Source organism: Epinephelus fuscoguttatus, linkage group LG10 (assembly GCF_011397635.1).
Source record: "Epinephelus fuscoguttatus linkage group LG10, E.fuscoguttatus.final_Chr_v1".
Taxonomy (NCBI): domain Eukaryota; kingdom Metazoa; phylum Chordata; class Actinopteri; order Perciformes; family Serranidae; genus Epinephelus; species Epinephelus fuscoguttatus.
The window spans coordinates 19,941,790-19,964,759 of NC_064761.1; the positions used below are offsets into that span (position 1 = coordinate 19,941,790).

Genomic DNA, 22,970 nt, shown 5'->3' on the forward strand with positions numbered 1-22,970 from the left:
CTTAGTGTAATTGCTTTATTTGCAGCTATTAATAGTATTTGTAAGAGATAAGATACATCCTTTTCCTGCTGTAAATTCCATCCGGTTTCATCCCAAGAATTGCTATCAGAGGGTCTCTTACCAGTTCTACATCTAATATTTTGTTCACAGTGGTAAAGATTGATTTCCAAAAGTGATCTAACAGTGGACATTGCCAAAATATATTTAAATGAGTAGCTATGGTCTCTCCACATCCCCTCCAGCACATACTTGTCTGATTTGAATTCATCTTTGCCACACTTTGAGGCATTCTAAAAAAATCTGTTGACTAACTTCCATTGAAACTCCCGCCACAAATTGGCATTAGTAACTGTATATATCTGAGCACAGATCTTTAGCCACTGATCCTCACTAATTTCATAATGCAATGTTCTGTTGGGAAACCATGGGTTCTGACATTTATGTGGATGCCGCCTGACACACTCCACCCACCTAAACACCAGTGCAGACCAAGTACCCCCCCCTTATGGCAGCAGCACTCCCCAGTAGCAGTGCCCCCCCACCAGGACAATGCGCCATGCCACACTACAAAAATTGCTCAGGGGTGGCCTGAGGAACATGACAGAGGCCTCAAGGCATTGACCTGGCCTCCAAATGCCCCAAATCCCAGTCTGATCGAACATCTTTGGGACGTGCTGTTACCCCACCTCTCAACCCACAGGACCCAATGCCCTGGTGCCCGACACTATAGGACACCCCCCAGAGGTCCTGTGTTCATGCCTTGACAGGTCAGAGCCAAGTCCGGTCCAAGGAGGACCCACCGTGAATCGGGCATACCTCTGCACGTCCCGTCAAATGTTCAATCAGATTGGGATCTGAGGTATTTGGAGGCAAAGACGACACCTTGAGCTCTTTGTCCCATTCCTGGGGTCATTCCTGAGCAGTTTTTGTGGTGTGGTGTGGTGCATTGTCCTGCTGGGGAGGCACTGCCATCATCAGGTGCCATTGCCATGGGGGTTTACTTGGTCTGCAACCGTTTGGGTGGGTGGAGCGCATCAGGTAGCATTTACATGAATGCCAGGACCCAAGGTTTCCCAGCAGAACATTGCACTGTAACAAGATGATCAATGTTATTCATTTCACCCGCGACTGGTTTTAATGTTTTGGCTGATTCGTGCGTGTAACTATGAACCGGTCGAAAGAAGGTTTTGAACATTGTAGGATGGCCATGGATGGAAAGACATGAATACCATTAAGGAACAAAGTGTTTTGCTGCATTATCAACATGTAAAATACATAAAATACTTTTTTTTTAACCCATCTGAACACCATTTGTCATTTGAGACATCATTCCTGTAATTTCAACAATGTTGTGTATGTAAGCATGAATAAAAAAAGCTCCACATGTATCATGCTGGCAAATGGCAGTATTCTTTGTTTGAAACCACTGATGATGTAATGTTTTTTTGCAGATCAGGACGAGTGTAAGTTCAATAACGGAGGCTGCTCTCATGTGTGTTTGGACCAGCCAATGGGTTTCCTCTGCGAGTGCCCCGACAACATGAGGCTGGTCGGAGACAGCCAGTGTGAGGGTGAGTACAAGCTTCCATAAGTTTACATCACTAGTTAATTATTTGTCCTGACTAATTGCACAAAATGATTTTAATATGTCGACCATTTTTATTATGAAGCACTGGGAACTGGACTTTGACGTACACTGTTTTTAATACTACACTCTTAAAACTTCTTTTCAAATGTTCTTTCACCTAGAGATCGACACGTGCCTGGAGAGCGACGTGTGTGATCAGCTGTGTGTTCACATCAACGGCAGCCTCACCTGCGACTGCCATGAGGACTACCAGACGAATTTAGCAACTGGGGAGTGCAAGGCCAAAGGTGAGAGAGAAATTATCAGTGCACCTGGTAAACACAAGCAGCCACCAACAACACAAAGCTTGTTGAACTTACCTCAGAGTTCCTGGTTTGATTCCAGGATCTTCCTGATTGTAATTGTAGGGTGGAAGGATGAAAAGGATGGAGGAGGAATTTTTCAGTCAGAGTTGCTTTTAAAAACTGGAGGTTGTGTATGTATAATGGGAGGAGGCCCAGATTAAGTCTGAAGTGCCTGTGATTAAAGCTATTGAAAAGAACCACGAGGCTCACAAGGCCCTTGCAAACCTGTCAACAATGAGGCAGCATGACCTTTTTATTTCTTTGTATTTTATTACTCTGCTGTAATGAAGACTACACTGAGGATGAGGCAGCCTGGACAGGACACCATTTTATCACAGGACTAACACATTGAAGGTGCAGAGTGCAGACGGTGACATTTTTTGTCAGGCTCTCCCTTCTCTGTGTGCCCTGGAAAAAAATCAAGTGCTCATATGCAGCCCTGGCTCTGTGTAAGGGAAACAAAGAAAGTGGCTCGGACTGAGCCCAACAACACCGTTCCAGCCAACTAGCACTAGCATGCTCGTGACAGAACAAGAACAGCACAGGACAGCGGAATGGCCACAGATGTGTAAAGAGAGGCTGTTGAGGTGAGAGCTTGCAATGATTAAGGGTAGCTTAACGGCATGATGTGTAGTATTACCACCATTTTTTTGTTGTTTTTGCAAATTATTTCTTATATTCTGATTTTAGTACCTCGTAAAAAAGCTTCATTGTTAGGCTATTATGAGGTATATTGTTGATTTCTAAATGACAAAGGGGACAGTTTTATAACAAATTAAATAATTGTTCATTGTGTCTGGTTGCTATGATGCAGAATATATGTGGAAGTAAACCCGTCTGCACAGGGTAATGTACTCGCTCTGGATAAAGGGAGAGAAAACTGACCAGCTGGTCTGTGTGGCTTCAGTATTCATTTCTTCTCCGTTGTTGTTGTTTTTTAGCGACAACTAAAAAACGGTAGGCTATTTGTACTGCCACTCCTACACTATGAGCAGACAGCTGGGTAGAAAGTGACAATGACGAGCGGTTGCAGTGGTTTACCCCAATTTGAATAGTTTTCAATTCTCTGCGAGCAGGAAAAAAAACCCCAAATGTAGGCACTCAGCGCAGACTCAATGCTCAGCGCCTCATCACACTGCTGGTATTTGTAGCAGAGTGCAAATACGAGTCGTTCCCATGGAAAAAGAGAAAACATGAACATGGTGGTAATCAATCGATCAATCATTCAAATAAACATTTTATCAACATAAAACAAAATAAAACTCACAAAATAGTCTCTTGGTTCATCAGTGAATAATTGCTAACTCTGAAATAAACCCTTAATTTTCAAGACTGTATTCAAGTACCCAGGCCACTTAAAAACATTCAACAGATACAGTAAGATTAAAATGAGAGAAAGAATCTGGTCTTGTCATTTCAGAGGAGGACTGGTTGAATATGTGCTCTGTGCAGTCTTCCTCAACTAGCTCCGGCCTTTGGAGAGAATTCTGTTGGCATAATGTATTCAGATATTTTGTTACTCCAAAGTTAAAAGGTGCACAGGCAGGTGATCGGGGCAGGAGGCTGTGTTGGAGGAAATACAGGGAACAGCTTGCAGATCATTTTCATATATTCTGGAGCTTCCCAGCCATTCGGTCATACTGGTAGGAGGTAACACAAGTAATACAGAGCATTTTTGGTGATGTAATTGACTGTTCTTTTTCCACTATATACTTGGGAAATATTGCACCTCGTCTATTGGCATGAGACAAATATTTACTGAAGATATTAGTAGCAACCAGTAAGAAAGCTGTAATGCGAAGGTGGCTGCAGCCCGAGCCTCCAACAAAGACCAACTGGGTGGGCATTATGACAGTAGTCCAAACGATGGAGAGAATAACCTTTTTACTGAATCAACAGACTGACAAATTCTTGAAATTTTGGGAAAAGTGGATTGTATATATATGTCGGATTGTAGATCTGCCCCTGTAAATGACATGTATTCCCATCAGTGTCTTATCTATGAAATTACATAGGTGACCAAAGCTTTTGTTCTATGTTGTAATGTTTTTATATCTTGAAAATAAAAATAAAGTACAAAAAAAGAAGTAAACCCTTAATTCACCCCCTTCTGCTGCACCTAATATACCTAAACCATTCTGCATTAGAATTTTTACACAACTGAAATCATTTATACTAACACGTGTCCCTTAATGTGTCTCATAACATGAGGAGTATAGCGCCTGGTTTGAAGGGTTGGTTTTCATACCGGTGCAAGCTCTACTAGAAATAATGCAGTCATCAGTTCAATTCATCAGTGGCATGTTTGTTCAGGTTTGAGCCCTGATGTTTGATCAGTACACTCTCTAAAGCGCGGCTCCACCTTAATAAACTTTGACTCATTTACTGTGGAGGTGACTGTACAAACACATTAACCAACATCAGTCAGTCTAATGGAGACGTGCTAAGTGGACAAGCCTCTAGACAGCGCTCAGGAGTGGACTGCTTCTATAGTGATCCGATGTTGAGTGAGGTCCTTTCTGCTGTGTTAGAAACATTACAGTTGAGTTATGTGTTGTTGACCTTTCCTCTCTGATAACGTGTCGAAATGATATCAGAACACGAAACTGAAATTTTCCACATAGAAACTGATAACATCACAGTTTTACTTCAGTGTGGTCCCTCATGCTCACTGATGCGTTACTTGACACTGACATGGCAAACATTTTCCACTTTGAATATTTCCACATACATATACTGGCCACTTTATTAGGTACACCTTGCCAGTACTGGGTTGGACCCCTTTTGCCTTCAGAACTGCCTTAATTCTTGGTGGCATAGATTCAACGAGGTGCTGGAAACATTCCTCAGAGATTTTGGTCCATACTGACATGATAGCATCACACATCCCAAAGGTGCTCTATTGGATTGAGATCTGGTGACTGTGGAGGCCACTGGAGTACAGTGAACTCATTGTCATGTTCAAGAAACCAGTTTGAGATGATGTGAGCTTTGTGACATGGTGCGTTATCCTGCTGGAAGTAGCCATCAGAAGATGGGTACACTGTGGTCATAAAGGGATGGACACGGTCAGCAACAATACTCAGGTAGGCTGTGGTGTTTAAACCATGCTCAGTTGGTACTAAGGGGCCCAAAGTGTGCCAAGAAAATATCCCCCACACCATTACACCACCACCAGCCTGAACCGTTGATACAAGGCAGGATGGATCCATGCTTTCATGTTTACACCAAATTCTGACCCTACCATCTGAATGTTGCAGCAAAAAATCAAGACTCATCAGACGAGGCAACGTTTTTCCAGTCTTCTATTGTCCAGTTTTGGTGAGCCTGTGTGAACTGTAGCCTCAGTTTCATGTTGTTAGCTGACAGGAGTGGCACCTGGTGTGGTCTTCTGCTGCTGTAGCCCATCTGCTTCAAGGTTCAACGTGTTGTTGGTTCAGAGATGGTCTTCTGCAGACTTGGTTGTAACAAGTGGTTATTTGAGTTACTGTTGCCTTTCTATCATCTTGAACCAGTCTGGCCATTCTCCTCTGACCTCTGGCATCAACAAGGCATTTTCACCCAGAGAACTGCTGCTCACTGGATATTTTCTGTTTGTCGGACCATCCTCTGTAAACCCTAGACATGGTTGTGTGTGAAAATCCCAGTAGATCAGCAGTTTCTAAAATACCTGCCTGCCTAGCACCAACAACCATGTCACATTCAAAGTCACTTAAATCAACTTTCCTCCCCATTCTGATGCTCGGTTTGAACTTCAGCTGGTCGTCTTGACCGTGTCTACATGCCTAAATGCATTGAGTTGCTGCCAGGTGATTGGCTGACGAGCTATTTGCATCAACAAGCAGTTAAACAGGTGCACCTAATAAAGTTGTCGGTATATTTTAGCTGCTTTACTTTTCAAAACAACATGCCTCCTTGGTATACAGATGATGTTATTTGATAGCTTGGAGACAAAGGGCACTTAGCCAAAACAAGCAAGGCTTTGAATTTCAAATCAGCGCTGGACATCTTGATTTAATTGTAAATCTGTGACTGTGTTTGTGTCCTTCCAGGGGATGAGGCTCAGCTGGTTTTCACCTCATCTAAAGGAATTCAGTTGAAAAGCATGACTGGCACTGAGTACAGGGAAACGGCTCCACATATACCAGGACCAGGGCCAGTTGCAGCTTTGGCCTCTAACCGATCACTTTACTGGGCCCGACAAGGACGAGGCTCCGTATACAGGTAACCGAGTGGAGCTGTTGCCACCACACATCACTCTAGTATATTACCTTCCAAAGCCCAAACAGTGCTTGAGGACTGTGATGCAGCTGTCACATTTCTCAGGAATTTTTAAGGAATTTTTCACCCCTCCAAATCAAAACCAACTACCATTTGTATGTCGGTCAGTCATGTGGTGTTACCTTGAATTTATGAAGGAAACTTTTTCTCACATGCCTCCACAGAAAATGGTGAACATATTGATTTATTGGGGACTACGTTTAACAACAGCAAAACTATATCTTAGCATCCAACAATTCGTGCAGACCAATCCACGTCTTATGTATCCTGTCATATGTTCAGTGCTCCCTAAACACATGCATTTTCACTAAACATTCTAGTAGTGGAGTTTAGCTTTAACGAGAGCATAGATAAGTTTCACTGCCAGGGGGGACTTATGTCTTTGTCAACCTGTTTTACACAAGCGGCACGTTTTTTGATATTGCCCAACATCATAGTTTGTTTTCATTCCCCCTCGCCCCACTCCTAATACCCCGGCAAAACCAGTGTGTTAGCATGGCTACACATCAGTGTGCACTTAAAATGATGTTAGATTCAGGCGTTCACACTGATCTGTAGTGACTGGTTAGAGTAAATTGAATCCCTGTTCCCCAGGGAAATCAGTGAGAGTGGATGCAATGACAGACTAAGGGTGGAAACAGAGTTTAACGAGTTGACAGTTCTGTCTGATATCAGGCAATTTCCCACCACTCATCTGAGTCTGGATTGCTGTGGCAGGAGGATAAGCAAGATAACCCAAACCCAGATATCCTTTTCTCTCCACCTTTATCCAGCTCTTCGCAGGGCATCCAAAACTTTCTCCTGGGCGGATGCAGTATGTAATCTCCTCTGGGGTCCTCTGGGGTGTTTTGATAGCTGGACAATGGCGTACATGATATCTCCACAGGGGACATTTATTTACTTTGTTTATATTTTTTTGGTTAGTTTATTCGACATGGGCAATCAGTGTTAACCAACAGAAAAAATATGAATGAGCCAGAGTCTGATGTTTCTGGCCAGATGTTAAAAGGCCCCAAAAAAGTGCATAAGACAACACATCTTATAAAATACATATACAGCACAATAAATGCACATAATAGTACAATACACAACCACCAATAAAAAAGAGGTAAAAGAACAGGATTAGCAGATCAAGACAAACAATGAGAAGAGAAGTAATATCCTGATAACTTGTTTGATTATAAATGAGCCACATGGACCAATAAAAGCATTGTTATGAAAGATTTTGACCAACTGACAGCATTTCTTGTAGGCATCTAGGAAACACTCTGAACAGATACCCAAACCTCCTCAGCTGGTCCCTACATTTGAATTCCATTACTCCATACCCACTGAGTGCACAGTTGCTAACGTACAGTTTCACATGGTGTGTGTTTGGGATACAGGTCATAGGAAATTGCAGATTAAATAGTCAAGTGAACCCATTAAGAAGAGCAATGTATTCAGACAGAGTTTTTTTGAATTTGATAGTACGATTGCTTTATTGAAAGTACAGTAGATTGACCACGTCAGTGAGTAGAAAAACGTGGGACAGACAGAATGACTGACTGACAGAATGACACACTTACAGTTTCAGTGATTATGTACAGCATACCATACCATGACTGAGTCATACCAAAAATCAGAAAAAAAAATCAAACATCTGGCCACAGGGGGAGCCACAGTGATCGGTCGCATTTTAGCCGTTTTTAAGCATTTTTCTGTTGTTATAGCGCCACCCAGTTGCCAACTAGAGTTAAATTTCTCCAGTCACCTCGAGGCGTCCTGTTCTACATATATACCAAGTTTAGTAAAACTCGATATGGCGGTTAGGCCTAGATAAGAAATTAGCTCTCTAGCTAAATGAGATATTACTGGTGATTCTGAAGGAGCACCGACAGGAAGGTGTATTTGTTTGGAGGTAGAGTTCAGTTATCAAAAATCTCTCTCCAGATTTGCTGACTCTAACTTTAAATTGTTAAGATTAATGACTTCACTCCTCCCTCTATTATTCTGTCTGCGATACTGACGTATAAAAAGCTTTCAGACTAGGTATCTATCTCATCTTATAATCGGAGCTCCTATACAAAGAATCAGGAACTCCTGTTTCTTCGTGCCTTATTGTACTCTTTATATGTGGCTGCTAATTGTTTTGTGATAAGAATTTAAAAGCTGTGTGGTAATCCTGCTAACAGAGTGTCTCTGACAACTAATCAACGTGACATTATCATAAGTTGTCTTTGTCATGACAAGTTGACATTAAATTTGTTTGGGATGTCCTTATAATGGCAACTTAACATTAACCAGGATGACATTACCAGAAGATGTCTTTATGTTAATGTCAAGTTGTCATAATAAGGACATCCCAAACAAATTTAATGTCAACTTGTCATGACAAAGACAATTTCTGGTAATGTCACTTTGATTAATCTCAAGTTGTCATAATCAAGACAACCCAAACAATGTCAACTTGTCATTACAAAAAATGAATGACACTTAATGACAGCAGTCATAAACATTTATGACATGTACATAATGTTTATGACAAGTTCATGATGGTGTCATGTCATAGTTATGACGGTGTCATGACTCATGTCACCCTTATGTAGATACCTTCAAGTAAAGTGTTACCGAAAGTGTTTATGTTCAAAGGATGAACGAGACACAGATTACAATCATCAGACACACCATAACGTCGGTCTGTCAACAGAAAATTAATCACTGACAGTTTTCACGTTTGACGTCCCTGAGGCTGTTGTCCTGGTTTTGAATTTTATTTTTTTTTATTTTTTACTTTTTTTCAGTTTAACAGAAAACATACCGTCCAACAAGACAAAAGGAGAGCAGGGGTGGGAAACCACAGTCAAAAACCAGATTATAGAACAGGATAGTAGGAGAGTTCACACATCCATTAGGACTATTGTACACATGTAAGATGGAAGTATGTGCATTATGCCCTCGCATGTTGACCACTGGGGCTACTAGAGCATCCTGAAACTCAAATTGTTTGTCAAAAATAAACAGTTCATCAATTAGTAAACGGATGCGTTTGATCCTCGCCAATTATCTTTGTACGTCTTACCCGAGATGTTTAACACCGCAGCCATGCTAGCAGCTCTTGGAGCTTGTAAATGGGCACAGTGGGGCTTTGAGCTAAATGCTAATATCAACATGGTAATGTTTAGCAGGTATAATGTTTATCATGTCCACCATCTTAGTTTAGGGTGTTAGCATGCTGAAATTTACCTGTTAGCACAAAGTACAGAAGCTGACGTCTTTTTTTTTTCTAGGTTTATGTCCATAAATCAAAGTATTGCGCATTTAAATTTTTTACCTCATGAGAGCACTGGAGGAAAAGTCAGAGGATCACCAAAATCATCAGGCTTCATTCTCTGTCGAACATGAATATCTGTAGAAAATGTCATGTCAATCCATCCAGTAACCACTGAGAGATTTCAGTCCGGACCAAAGTGATGAACAGTCTGTTCAGCACTGCCATCCCTGGAGCCACTACCATAGTAGCACCAACCATAGTACTTGGGTTGCATTTTGCTCTCATTTGTCCTGCTTTGATAATGCTACTAGGAAGAGATGAATGAACCCACTGAAGGATGCAGCCTTGCATCGTCACAGTCGGGATTTGGATGGATTGGGTGAAACGTAACTTTGACTAAACACCATGTTTGTTGTATCAGTTATACACTGTGTTCCTTTCCCCCTCGATGTGTGTCAGGGTCTCCATGGATGGAAAACCACAGGATTCGGTGTTGTTGCTGAAAGTTCAAGATTCAGTGTCGGGCCTGGCGGTGGACTGGATCCACCACCTCCTCTACTGGACCAGTTTGGAGAGCGGGTCTGTTAACGTTGGCCTGCTGAACGGTTCAGCTCAGCGTCAGCTTATTACAGGACTGGACAAACCTTCTGCAGTGGCTGTGGATCCTCTCCAAGGGTAGGAGGACCCAGGCATTTCCAATTTATGAGTCTACTCAAGTCAGCGGGGCCGTTTGAAGCTAGCTGTGATGATGTTGTGTCACAAGCTTCAAATGACAGATAATGTTTCATTGTTAAATACCCCAAAGTATAACGCTTACACAGACAGTTCTTCAGGACTTTTATGGCGTCATCAGAGCACATGAGGGCCATATAGCAGAAACATAAGCATGTTTGTTTGACATGGCCAGAATACATTGGTAAAATCTAGATGTTTGTCCTGAAGATCTGCATGTGTGCCACCTTTTTACCTTTTGAGTATTCAGCGTGGAACCTGGAACTTTGGGTTAGCGCCACAAACAAATGATGGGAAGGCACTTCCTCTCAAAGAGTTAATATAACAGATAATATTTGTTTTCAAAGCTGTTCCCCAGGTTTTTATTAGCATAACACCACTTAACGTAAGAGGTGGTTAAACACACAAATCTTATCTCCGCAAGGCGTAAACCTGGAGGAGATCATGTATTTGGTCGTGTGTGTATGTATTGTCTGTCTGCAGCTAATCACGCATACTACCAGAACCAATCAGCCTCATATCTTGTGTGCACATTTATGACTGTATGCTCAATGACCTCTCGTGGTCACGGTGATTCACAATTGTTGAAAAACCTGTTTTTATTGACTGTTTTACACCATCATTGACTGCTGACTGCTGACCCCTCACTCCTCGTAACCAGCCGGTAGGGGCTGCAAGTCATCAACAAAGTCAAATAGCAACTTTTACACAAGGCTGTGTCCTTGCTGCAGTGGCCCTAAGATTCAATGGCCCTTTGCTGCATGTCATTCCCCCTCCCTCTCTCCCTTTCACACTATAGCTGTCCTATCAAATATTTAAAAAAACAAAACAAAATAATGCCAGCTGTACAATGAAGTTACCTGCACATTTTTCAGTTCAAATATTGCCTATTGTCTTTTTTTCCTCAATCTGTCATCTTTTTTGCTCAGCTATATTTTGGTCCCACTACATGGGTTTATGTTAGCGAAAGACAACGGAACTTACAGAAGAACATTTGAACACTGGATGAAGCAAGAATCTTGTCCCCCCTAACCACTGTTGCAATTCTCATCAGCTGCTTCTGTTCTCTCAGATTTCTCTTCTGGGCTCAGTGTGGCAACTTCCCAAAGATTGAGAGAGCTAGTTTGGATGGTTGGGACAGGAGAGTTCTGGTCATTTCCTCAATTCGTCACCCTGTTGCTCTCTCTCTGGGTATGTTCTCACCTTTCACAGAGACAAAGATGGAGTGAGTTTTTTATCTTTGTTGAACTTCCTGAAAGCAGGGTCTCTGAAGGTCCTTTAAAAACTCTTAAAGCATCTTCAGTTTTATTATTGTTAGGCTTTCAAAGGCCTTGAATATTGTTAATTTTGAATTTGTGAGGTCTTAAGTGCCACAAACTTGTCTGCCTGTTGGCAAAATGTAGATTAACCTAACTCACTTTAATAGCTATATTCCCATATAAAACCAACCTCTGCACAAGACAACATATACACTACTTACCTTTATACTTAACATGCAACACTTGAGTAAAAAATAGATTGTTGGTCCAAAAATTTGTCTTAAGTTTTGTTAGAAAATATTTTGAAAAGGTCTTCAAACGTCTGATACCTGTAGACACTTTGAGAAAGAGTTAAAATCTCATTCATAGTCGAATCTTGGTGGATTGTTTGGACTAGAAGAGAGAAGTTTAAAGAAGGGGGAAAACCTCAGCTTCCACTTTAAAATGGGAAGTGTGTGTGTGTGTGTGTGTGCGCGTGCGTGCGTGCCCACATTGTGTATGCATTTCCGCAGAAGTCAGACAGTGTTGCTTAATATTGCCACTCATTTTTGAGAGTCATGCTTTCATGTGACCTTTTTTCCTAGATATGCCTCGTCAGCTGCTGTACTGGGTGGATCGGGGAATGAGAAGCATCTCCAGAGTAAATCTGGATGGCCGTCACCGTAAAACAGTGATAGAGTCGAACGGTTATCTGGACCGTCCATTTGGACTGGCTGTGTTTGAGGTAAATAAAAAAATAAGAAAATAAAAACATTTCAAATTCCATTAGGCCTGCATGTAAAATTGACCAGTGATGCTGGCAAATGAAACTTGCATTTACCTCAAAGATTTGCTGTCTTTCAAATAAAGGGGTTTCACAACATAGTTTGCTGATCTGGCAGGTAGTCAGAACAGTCAGCTGGCTGACTTTGAGTTGCTTCAGCTGCTAACTGAAGGTCCATCTCTGGAGCTGCTGCCTGCTCTCCTCCCAGCGAAATGGTCTCCTAGCAGCAGGGACTGAGGCGTAGGGAAAACCTCAGCGTGGGTGGTCTGATCCTGGACCACTCCGACTACCTGCCAGATGAGCAAACTTAGAGGATAATAATATTAATAATAATGCATACATTACATTAAAATAAAAATAATGAGAAGAAAGGAAAAATATCTATTTAAAAGATAAAACTAGCAAATAGGGTATAAGGACTATGACCCAGTAGATGTGCTTTGTCAATAAGGGAGGCCCAGGCACCAATGTTTGACTGTGGCATCTCCATATATATTATATCCAGTAGGGATTGTAGCCATTGATTTTGGGAGAGAGAATAAGGAGGCTGCCAGCAAACTGCTGACATTTTTGTTTGCTGATGTAAGGCCAACAAAAAGTGCAAGCTCCTGATGCGACAAGAGCTCTAAAAAGGAGGTATCTTTCAATAGGAGACAACATGGCACTTGAATATTAAGTAAATTGGTTAAGGCTGCGGATACCATTTTCCAAAAACACACTACCCAGGGCAAGTCCACTATATGTGCAGAAAAGACCCTGTGTCACCATTAGGGCAGAGCTTGTGCCCCGATCAGAAAACTTTCTGTTGCTGCCGTCACACAGGTAAGACCTGGCGCTACTGCTGGCCATCAGCCTTCTGTGACCCTGATGCTGGGGTTAGCACTGGCTGAATTAAAGTTAAAAAAACAAACTGTTTTCTCCTGTTTTCTCATTTCTGCCACTGTCTGTTTTGGTTTTGCATCTATAATTTAGAGGAGGACCAGAGTTCTGTGAATCTGTATTCATTTACTCTTCTTCAGCGAACAGATGCGTGTCTCATTAAACTGAAACTGAATTCTGAGAACTGAATGTGGATGTATGTTATGTATGTTATGTATGTGTGTATGTACCGCAGTATGTGTGTGTATGTGAATTTTTATAGAGTTGTAGAGGTGGATACAAATACAGGAGCGTTTTCAAGTTACAGCTGGTACGCAGGCAAGAAAAATAACAAGATGGATGGAATCAAATTTGTTATAAATTAGTGAGAGGTGACCAGATGATGGAGTGTGGTTCTGTTGCAGTGTTTATGACAGAGGGGGATGCATTTTCCAGAGATGTAATCTACAAGTAAATTTTTTTTTCCAGTGTGTGTTACATTCCTTGATTTCCTGTTCGTGAGGATAGTTTTCTAAACTCAGCCTCCAGCTGATGCTCTAATTTTTGCAATTAAAACCGTTCTGTTCTGAATTCTGCTTCAGGGTTTTGTGTATTGGAGTGAAGAAGTGACGCAATCCATCTGCCGAGCCAACAAACACAACGGTGGCAACTTCCAAGTACTCCTGTCAAACGTCACTTCACCGGGTGGTGTGGTTATCATTCAGCCTGTTCTCCAACCAAAGGGTATGACCAGTGAAATAAATTTAACATATGCTGTATGTCTGTGTGGTGATTTGGGGGTCTAAAGTTGTGTTTTAGTAAAAAGGTCAGGGGTTCCTTCAAGTGTAGACTGAGAAAAATGGATACCCAGTTGGAGCTTCTGGCCTTTGACCTTTTCATCACAGTAATGCCACCTTGCAGTCGTCGATTCCTCTCACCTGATTGTACTTTCGCCTTGTTCTTAGGGCCATCTGTATGCGGACATACCAGGACAGTGTGCCAGCACAAGTGCGTAGTCAACCTCCTGTCTAAGAGTCCAGAGTTCAGCTGCACTCCTCCAGAAAAAGGACAAAGAAAATCTCAAGAAATTCCTGCCATTTCCCGCAGAGTTCCTGCACCAAGTGTATCTGACCCTGCGTTTGCTGGGATCCTCTCTGTTATCAGTAAGAAACTTTTTATCTCCTAAAATGGCACAGAAAGGCACTATTGTTAAAAATAGCCAATGTTTTTGTCACACAGCGAGGGTAGATGAAAGTCTGTCAAATGAAATGGTGAAACAAAAATGTAGGGGCATTCTGGCGTTTGTTACTGGCATGTTTTTGCTGTAACCATGACTCATAATCAAATATTGATTGTAGAAGATAAATACTGATGTAGTTTTGTCCTCAGATTATCTTTTAGTTGCAGTTTCCCAGCTGCATTAGTTTGATGTAACTTAACTTTTTGTGATGTGAGACAGAGGATATCAACGTGACGCCACCATACACTGAAGTCGACATGGTCACTCCCTGTTGAGTCATGAACATGCAACTGTCATGAATTCTCATGGGTAAAGGGTTGTTGAGTAACTGCTTCCACGTACAGATTTTTTAAGAACTCAGGCACATTTATAAAGACCATGATAATTTATGCTTATTTTCAGGTCCATACTTGTATTTTGGGTTTCATCTAGAACATTTTAACCTGCTTCAGTGTTCAAAAAACACTTTATTTTCCTCATACTGTCTGTGCAGTAACACCTAATGTAATGCTCTGTCTGAGCCGGGTGTGGGTCTCCCACATTTGCGCTCAGCGTCTTATCATCATTGCAGCCAGGAATGACTGTACTGCAACGTTTTACCTCTATAGACCGTTTCACAGGAATTGCATTGCTAGGCAACAGCTTGAGTCCATATATACTTCCTGTCAGTTGATGCTATTCACATAGGCAGAATCCAAGAATGTGTCTCAGTTCAGGGGCTGCAGCCTTCGAAGACTGCATTTGAAGACCGATCGGCGAAACCCAGGCTGTCCCATTTGGAAGGTCCCTTTTTAAATGCAGCCGAGAAACGCAGCCCTCTTTCCCAGAATTTGGAGGATGCCACAGATGAATCCTTCGTGGCCCAGCAGGCTCACAATATGCATTGCTTGCTGGTGACAACCTTAATTTAATAAGTTTACCTGAATACAGTCCTCCATCAGCCTGAAATATATCAAACAGTGGCGTCTCCAGTGGTTTATCATCTCAAGTATTAAATAACAAATATATATAATAACTCTGGGTCCATGATTTAGGGCTAACTAACTTACTAGCTGATGCCTTCTTTTGTCAAGTACAGCTGGTTGCTAGGTAACAGGAAAGCCAATGGGTCGGGACGAGAACAACTGGTGATACAACCAGGAAATCCCCCACAGACCAGACCGTTTGGTTTTGCTGATGTGGTCTGCAAAGGATGTGGCCGATGTCAATTGCGAAGCCCGTGTCCTTCAAAGGCTGCAGCCTTCTAATTGAGACACAGCTCAAATGTCCAGACTTCACCACACTTGCAGTGTTTGTGAGTGCGTTCTCGGGACGTCTGGGGGTACTTAGGGCTGTCCAAATCCACAAATCAACCAGTCCACAAAGGTGCTAAAGTGGACTTTCTGCAGACTTCCAGGGAGTCCACTTGGGGTGCATACTTTAGCAGACTTCATTGTTTTAATAACCCACAATTCATTGCAATACGGACGTGAGGTTGGGATTTTCTCAATTGCCAAAAAAACAAAACAATGAATGTGTAAAATAGTTAGGCCTAATAAAATGCTACTTGCTACATATGTACAAGTCTAGCCTGTAGAGGGACTGAAATGGCATTTTATTATTGCAGCCTATCAGACTGTGCAGTGAAATAGGCTTAACAAAAATGTCCGAAAAACAACAAACAGAAGGTCTTATGTAAGTAATACCAAATTTATTGAGTTATAGTCCTGTCCTGTTTTTGAACGTGTGTAGCCTGTATGTTTTATAGAGATGTATTAATAGCCTGCATTTATGTTCAGTCACAAAAAAGCCTGTACATGACATTTACATCTTGTTATCTGCAGGGACAGATGAGTAGGCACTGTTCATCAACTTATATGACATAATTATTAATATGACAGCAGTGATAGTTGATTGTTTCCATGGCAGGGCATAAAACAGTCTCGAGTGCTGCCTATCAGCCGCTTGCCGTCTCTGCCCTCACAGACTTTATGTGATGACAGTAAATGCATCACACTACCTACAACTGAATCTGCGAAGTCTCAGTCCACAAGTCCAGAGGGTGGACATTTGGATTCAGTTACACTGTAAAACATTCCAACAGGAAATAGAAAGGGACCCATCTTACTATATAATGACAAAAACTCTGTCTGTCTGTGGGTGTGTCTGTTCCACGTTTTTCTCCTCACTGACTTGGTCAATCCATGTGAAATTTGGCACAGTGATAGAGGGTCATGGGAGGATGTGAATGAAGCAATATTACATCATTTGGCATAAGGGGGGCCCTATAGCAACCGATTGACATTGCAAACTTTGAATGATCATATCTCATGCCCCGTATGCCATAGAGACATGAAACTTTGCACAGAGATGCCTCTCCTCATGAGGAACAAATTTGCCCAAGAATCCATAACTTCTGGTTATATAGATTTTCCGCCATCTTGAATTTTTTTGTAAAACCCTTAAAATCGATCTCTTCCTAGGAAGTTTGACCGATCTGCATGAAACTCAGTGAGCATAATCTAGGGACCAATATCTAAAGTTCCCTCTTGGCAAAAGTTGGAAAACTTACTAAAACTGAGCTTCTATAAGGCAATGAATATTGCGGAGGGCGTGGCTCATCACATAAAGGTGTATAACATCTCAAGGGTTTCACCGATCACCACGCAACTTTGTAGGCATATGACCACACATAATCTCAGGGGACCCCTCCATTATTGACCCCATCAAACAAAATGGGGGCGCTAGAGAGCTAATTTCTTATCTAGGCCTAACCGCTATATCGATTTTAACTAAACTTGGTAAATATGTAGAACAGGGCGCCTCAAGGTGACTGGAGAAATTTAACTCTAATTGGCAACTGGGTGGCGCTATAACAACATAAAAATGCTTAAAAATGGCTAAAATGCGACCGATCGCTGTGGCTCCCCCTGTGGCCAGATGTTTGGTTTTTTTTCTGATTTTTGGTATGACTAAGTCATGGTATGGTATACTGTACATAATCACGGAAACTGTCAGCGTGTCATTCTGTCAGTCAGTCATTCTGTCTGTCCCATGTTTTTCTACTCACTGACGTGGTCAATCTATGTGAAACTGCACATAGGCATTGAGGATTGGCATAGGTAGAAGGTGACTCCAGGAAGGGCCATACACATTTTCTTGTCAGCCACTGTAGTTGTGCTACACACTTGGAGAAGTTTCAGTTCTGCAATCTCAGTGCTAGATGCCACTACATCTTACACACTGGACCTTTTAAGTAGCTCTCTAGCCACTGAGCTGGAGGACTTAAGGCTTTCACACAGACTTTTATTTGAGAGGAATAAACAACACAAATATTTTGCATCAAAATTATTCATACTGGCGGCGATTGCATTCTCTGTCATTGTCATGATGTTGTGATGTGACGTTTGTTCTGCTGTTCTAATTTTTAGTATGACTAAGTCATGGTATGGTATGCTGTACTCAATGGGTATGACTAGTTTAGAGTGTTTATGTTTGAATTTTGACAGTCTATCACAACCTCACAGAGATCCTAACAGCTCAATTAAAAGCACAGTGTCTGAATATGGACTGTTAATTCTCTGCAGACTGAATGTCTTGATACTTTTATAGCACCTTTATCTGCTTTATATCAAAAAAGACATGGAAATTGGACTTTTTGCAATACAGGACCTTTAAAATATTATACTATGTTATACTAATATGTCAATATGTTACAGATTTGTTGTGTCATATTCTGTATTTATATTAAATCTCTATTACTACAGACAGACACCAAGTACCATGACTTAATCATATGATCAGTCTGGTCCACACTGTTAACACACACCTGCTGTCTCTGCTGCTGTTATATTATATCTCACACTGCTGTCGCTTTAAACACACCACTGTCACTTTACCTGCAGTTTTTGTCTCCTCATGCTCTGTGTAGTTTTTTAATTTGTAGTTTTATTATTTTAGTTTTCCATGTAACCATTATAGTTAATTTCTTTTTCTTTAAGTATTTATTCAAATGTCTTGTATGTGCACATACTGTACATACTGTAAAGAAGAGGAGCAATGGTTGCAAAAGTTGCCTCATTTAACAGTCTACAAATGTAAATAAAACATGGTGTTTACATTACAAGTCTGTCCACAGACAAACACAGTCCTTAAGATTTTAAAATTTTAAAATAGGACCAGTCTGTGTGTCTTCAGGCTTTTTTTAGTGTGTCAATACGTCCTTGGTTTCAAGCTACATGTGTGTTTACTTACGGAGTTTATCATGTAAAGTGTCTTTGAGTAGCTAGAGAAGTAATAATGTGTTATCATTATTCCATTTATTTGTCAGGAAAACGTATCCTAAATGTCTGGCAGCTTCTAATGAATCATTGGTGATTCTGATGGACTTAACATATTCATATGTGCGTGTGTGTTTCCCAGTGTTTCTCAGTGTGCTGGTGGTGGGAATGGCTCTGTGGTGGTGGAGAGAGGAGTTCAGTACGTCCAGGTCTCTCACTGAGCAGAGCTTCTCCCTCAAAGAGTCCCAGGACCCACTCATCATCCAGGAGCCGCATGTGGGTCCACACATATGTCTCGTCAAGGCAAGAAACACACACACATTAAAAAAAAAAAAAAAAAAAAAAAGCAGTCACAGACACCCTCATTCACCTGCAGAGAGAAGATACCATTCATTCAGCTGCACATGTGTACACTTGAGATATATATATAACGGTTTTAAAGAGGTGTAGATTTTTCACGTCATGGTTATTTTGGAGGCTGTGTTTATGATGTGACAAACTTTAGACAGAACACAACCAGCACATTTAACGATGAGAAAAGAAGAGCTCGTGATGATGTTTCTAGAATGTCTTTGCTTTCAAAGACCCTGAAAACATACTGTCTCAGCCAGCTTCTTACTATGACACTAAACTTTTTGTCAAAGTTGAAACAGTTATTTAACATGAGAGAATCACACCTCACCTACACAGCTGAGATGAAGCAGGTGACTTGAGTTTAAGTGTGTAAGTCAAAGTGAAATGAAAGTTTACAGCGTATTTAGCTTCAGTAATGTGACAGGCTACATGTGGACAGGGTTTAGTTCATGAAAGACGTTTAAATTAAATCCTTGACATTGATTGGATTAGACAGGTGTAGGCAGGTCAAAGTTTTTGCCAGCTGATATCTAAACATACATAATGCTCTACAAGCTGAACACTAGCTAATGGTAAAGTGCCAGTAATTAAAAATATTTCCATTTTTCATTTAATGTAAAAATTATCCTTCTTTTTCATACATATTTAGCATCTCACAAGAGAAGTGAATAATCAACACATAGAGACAGGATTGAAACTTGGAATAATGTCTTGTATTTGACATTTAACTGTGTTATTATATTCTTAATAATGCCCAGTGGTGCTGATTGTTGGACACTGATGACTCTCTAATATTGTAGGGACATATGTAAGTTTTCAGGGGTGCTAAGAAACATTCTGAGGGAAACTCGAAGTAGACAAATGTATAGCTTTTGAACTTTGGCACAAACAATATTTGATATAGGCAATTTTCTGACAGTGTTTTATGAACGAGCAGTCTGTAGAATCCCATCCTGGTTAAAACCAGTGCAGTTATCCCAGTCAGAGGCAGAAAGTCTGCTGTTTTCATCCTTCTATGCTGTAAGGGTTAATGTTAGTGTGGTCATTGTTTCTGCCACAGTGCTTAAAGGGATAGTTCAGATGTTTTGAAGTGGGGTTTATGAGGTACTTATCCAGTGTATTACCTACTGAAGTACAGTAGATGGCAGTCGGAGTGCCCCCGCTTTGGAAAAGCAGGCAGGAGTACTGCCACAGAAGCGATCCAATGTACTGCCGTAGATGAGGGCAGCAGCAAAACATATTAGCCACCTATAAAAAATAAGGCCCACCAAAAAATATAGAGATACTGTATATCTGTGTAGGAGGGTTTTTTAAGGTGGCTAAAATCTACTTTACTGCTGCCCTCATTCACAACAGTAGGTACTCCTGCCTGCCCCAAACTGGGCACATGCAGGCCACCATCTACTGTGTGTTATACACTGACTATGGTTAAGTAGGCTACCTCACATAACCCACTTTAAAAAGTCTGTGCCTTTTTATCAAAAGCTGCTGCTCCCACAGCCACAGGATCCACAGGTGTTTCCTCCCCAGGAAATGATGCTTTTCCCAATTTTTTGAGCCGACAGTTCCTCCACTGTGACCATGCTGAGAGTCAAACATCATTCTCAAAATCTGTTGAACATGACAGAGATTACATGAAACGGTTGTAAATGAGACTTAACAGAGCAGTAAGTGCTGTTTCATTTTTCACACGTTTTCAAAAAACAAAATGTTGCTTTTTGGGTTCACTGCTTTCTACCTAAACAAGCCAAAAAAACTCACATTTCAGTAATGACATAAAGCCGTAGAGGAGCTGGAGCACTGCAGGTTCAGGAACAGCAACAACAACTGCAAAAAAATCTGAGACATCCATCAGTCAGGCAAAGATAAGCCTGAACATAAAACTTTTAGTGCTGTAATATGTTCTTAATTAAAAAAAGAAAACATTTCAAAAAGCACCACAAAAACACTCCAGAAGCTAAATGAAATTAGTTTTTGACACCTAAAAGAAGACTTAGAGTCAACAGCCATGCTAACACTGGGTCACCGTAGTAGGAAGAATCCATAATCTGGCAACCATGACATGTACAAAATTGTGTCCCAAACCTGCTGGTGGCACTCGAGGGAAGATCAGTTACCAAAGTCATGAGTCACCTACAAGGCAAAATCAGTTGTCTGTTTAAAAAAAAAAAAAAAAAAAGAAATGTCAGGCAGTTACCCAGAAATTGTCAATATATTTCAGTAAAAACCAGAAATATCAACCTGTCAGTGGGTCACCAGCATCATTAGTTTTTGTCCTCTGGAGAACATGAATGTCTTCAAATTTCATGGTGATCCAGCGAATAGTTAATGAGAACTTTTAGACCAAAGTTGTGGACGGACAGACTGACATTGCTTCTGGCATGACTGAAAATGTCTGTTTCTGGAGTGGAGTCAGTTTACTAGAGTTGGTGAGACAACATCACTGTAGCCAGTGACCCCTACTTTTCCTATCTTCCTGTCCTCTTTCACATTTCCTGCCTTTGTCTCCTCAAGGGAAGCTTCTGTCAGCAGAGGAGGAGGGGTGAAATGTTTGGAGATGCACCGACTGTGTCAGGCTTTTAAAATGATATTCAGGGGTCTCGTGTGCTTATATAGGTTGAGGTCATTGTGAGAAGTGCTGAATCTTCCTCCGTCAAGTCTAATTGACACAAACTTGCTGTGTAAATGCAGCTGTGTTCACAAGGAACAATGATCAACTGAACTGTAACTGCTACATAACTTATATAAGTTGGATGTTTGTAATGACGGAATATTTCAAAGGGGATCATATGTTGTTTATTGGTAATTAGAAAATGATTGCTAGGAGAAAATGACTGGTCAATTGTAGTTCAGTAAATGATAAGAAGTAGAAGTTGTAATACAGAAATGTCATAGGTGAAGTGCTGGTTCTTGATAACTGATTCATTGTTGAAGTCATATTTTAATTTAAAAAAAATAAAAAATGCAAGTTCCTGCTTTTTAAATGTGAACAGTTAAAATGTTAAGATCCCTTTTGTTTAAACAGAAACGGTGTCAAAATCACTGTCACCAAACCCACCAGACTCCATTTAAATAAACAGTAATTTTAGCGTGTATGGAGGCAACACACTTTGACATCTGACTTGGTGAGGATTATTTCAGCCAAACCAGAGGTAGTCATTATTGGAACATTAAAAAGACTGATGAACCAAAATGGTTTTTGTAAGTTTTATTTTGTTTTTATCAACTTTGAGTGAACTTTGTTTTACGAGGCAAAAATTACCGTTTATTTGAGTCTAAGAAAAAAAAGAAAAAAAAAGAAAGGGGGGGGGGGGGGGGGGAGAAAAAAAAGAAGAAAAAAGAAAAAAGGGGAAAACGAAAAGAGAAGAAAAAAAGAGAAAAAAGGGGAAAACGAAAAGAGAAGAAAAAAGAGAAAAAAGGGAAAAAAGGGGTAAAAGAAAAGAAAAAAGAAGAAAAAAGGAAAAGAGAAAAAAAAGAAGAAAAAAGGGGAAAAAAGAAAAGAGAAGAAAAAAAAGAAAAAAAAAGACTGATGAACCAAAATGGTTTTTGTAAGTTTTATTTTGTTTTTATCAACTTTGAGTGAACTTTGTTTTACGAGGCAAAAATTACCGTTTATTTGAGTCTAGCAGGTTTTCACGGCTGTTTCTGGTTAAACAAAAAGAATCCTACTCTTGAACCAAAAAGTCCATCTCTGTCGAGCATGTCAGTACCTGTTGTGCTCATAAGTCTTTTAGACATGGTACAAATGGTAAAATAAGGGTCCAGGTTAAAAAATACGGAACTTAACCTTTAAGATGTCACTATGAAAATGTGATGAGCAATTAGCTTTCTGCTGACATCCTGTCTGAGTGTCTCAGGAAAATAATCAGTAGATTAATCAGTAATGAAATTGATAATAGTTGTAGCCCCCAAGGAGAATTAGTCACTGATGGTCAGCTATTTAACCACCAGAAATTAAGTTAATTTTATGTTCTTCTCCACACGTCATATTTTTTTTACAGTCCAGGATAATTTGTTGTTTTTGGCTGCATTTTTATTT

General features: G+C 40.7%; 1 protein-coding gene across 1 annotated transcript in view; it reads left to right on the forward strand.

Moving 5' to 3' along the window:
• The window catches only part of LOC125896233 (low-density lipoprotein receptor-like), a 37,910-nt gene that overhangs the window by 11,348 nt on the left and 3,592 nt on the right, over nucleotides 1-22,970 (forward strand). The window contains exons 5-13 of the mRNA XM_049588638.1: nucleotides 1,452-1,571; nucleotides 1,750-1,875; nucleotides 5,985-6,156; nucleotides 9,926-10,141; nucleotides 11,271-11,389; nucleotides 12,042-12,181; nucleotides 13,681-13,822; nucleotides 14,044-14,241; nucleotides 18,720-18,880. Coding sequence (XP_049444595.1) covers nucleotides 1,452-1,571; nucleotides 1,750-1,875; nucleotides 5,985-6,156; nucleotides 9,926-10,141; nucleotides 11,271-11,389; nucleotides 12,042-12,181; nucleotides 13,681-13,822; nucleotides 14,044-14,241; nucleotides 18,720-18,880 — 1,394 coding nt within the window. The remainder of the gene's footprint in view (nucleotides 1-1,451; nucleotides 1,572-1,749; nucleotides 1,876-5,984; nucleotides 6,157-9,925; nucleotides 10,142-11,270; nucleotides 11,390-12,041; nucleotides 12,182-13,680; nucleotides 13,823-14,043; nucleotides 14,242-18,719; nucleotides 18,881-22,970) is intronic.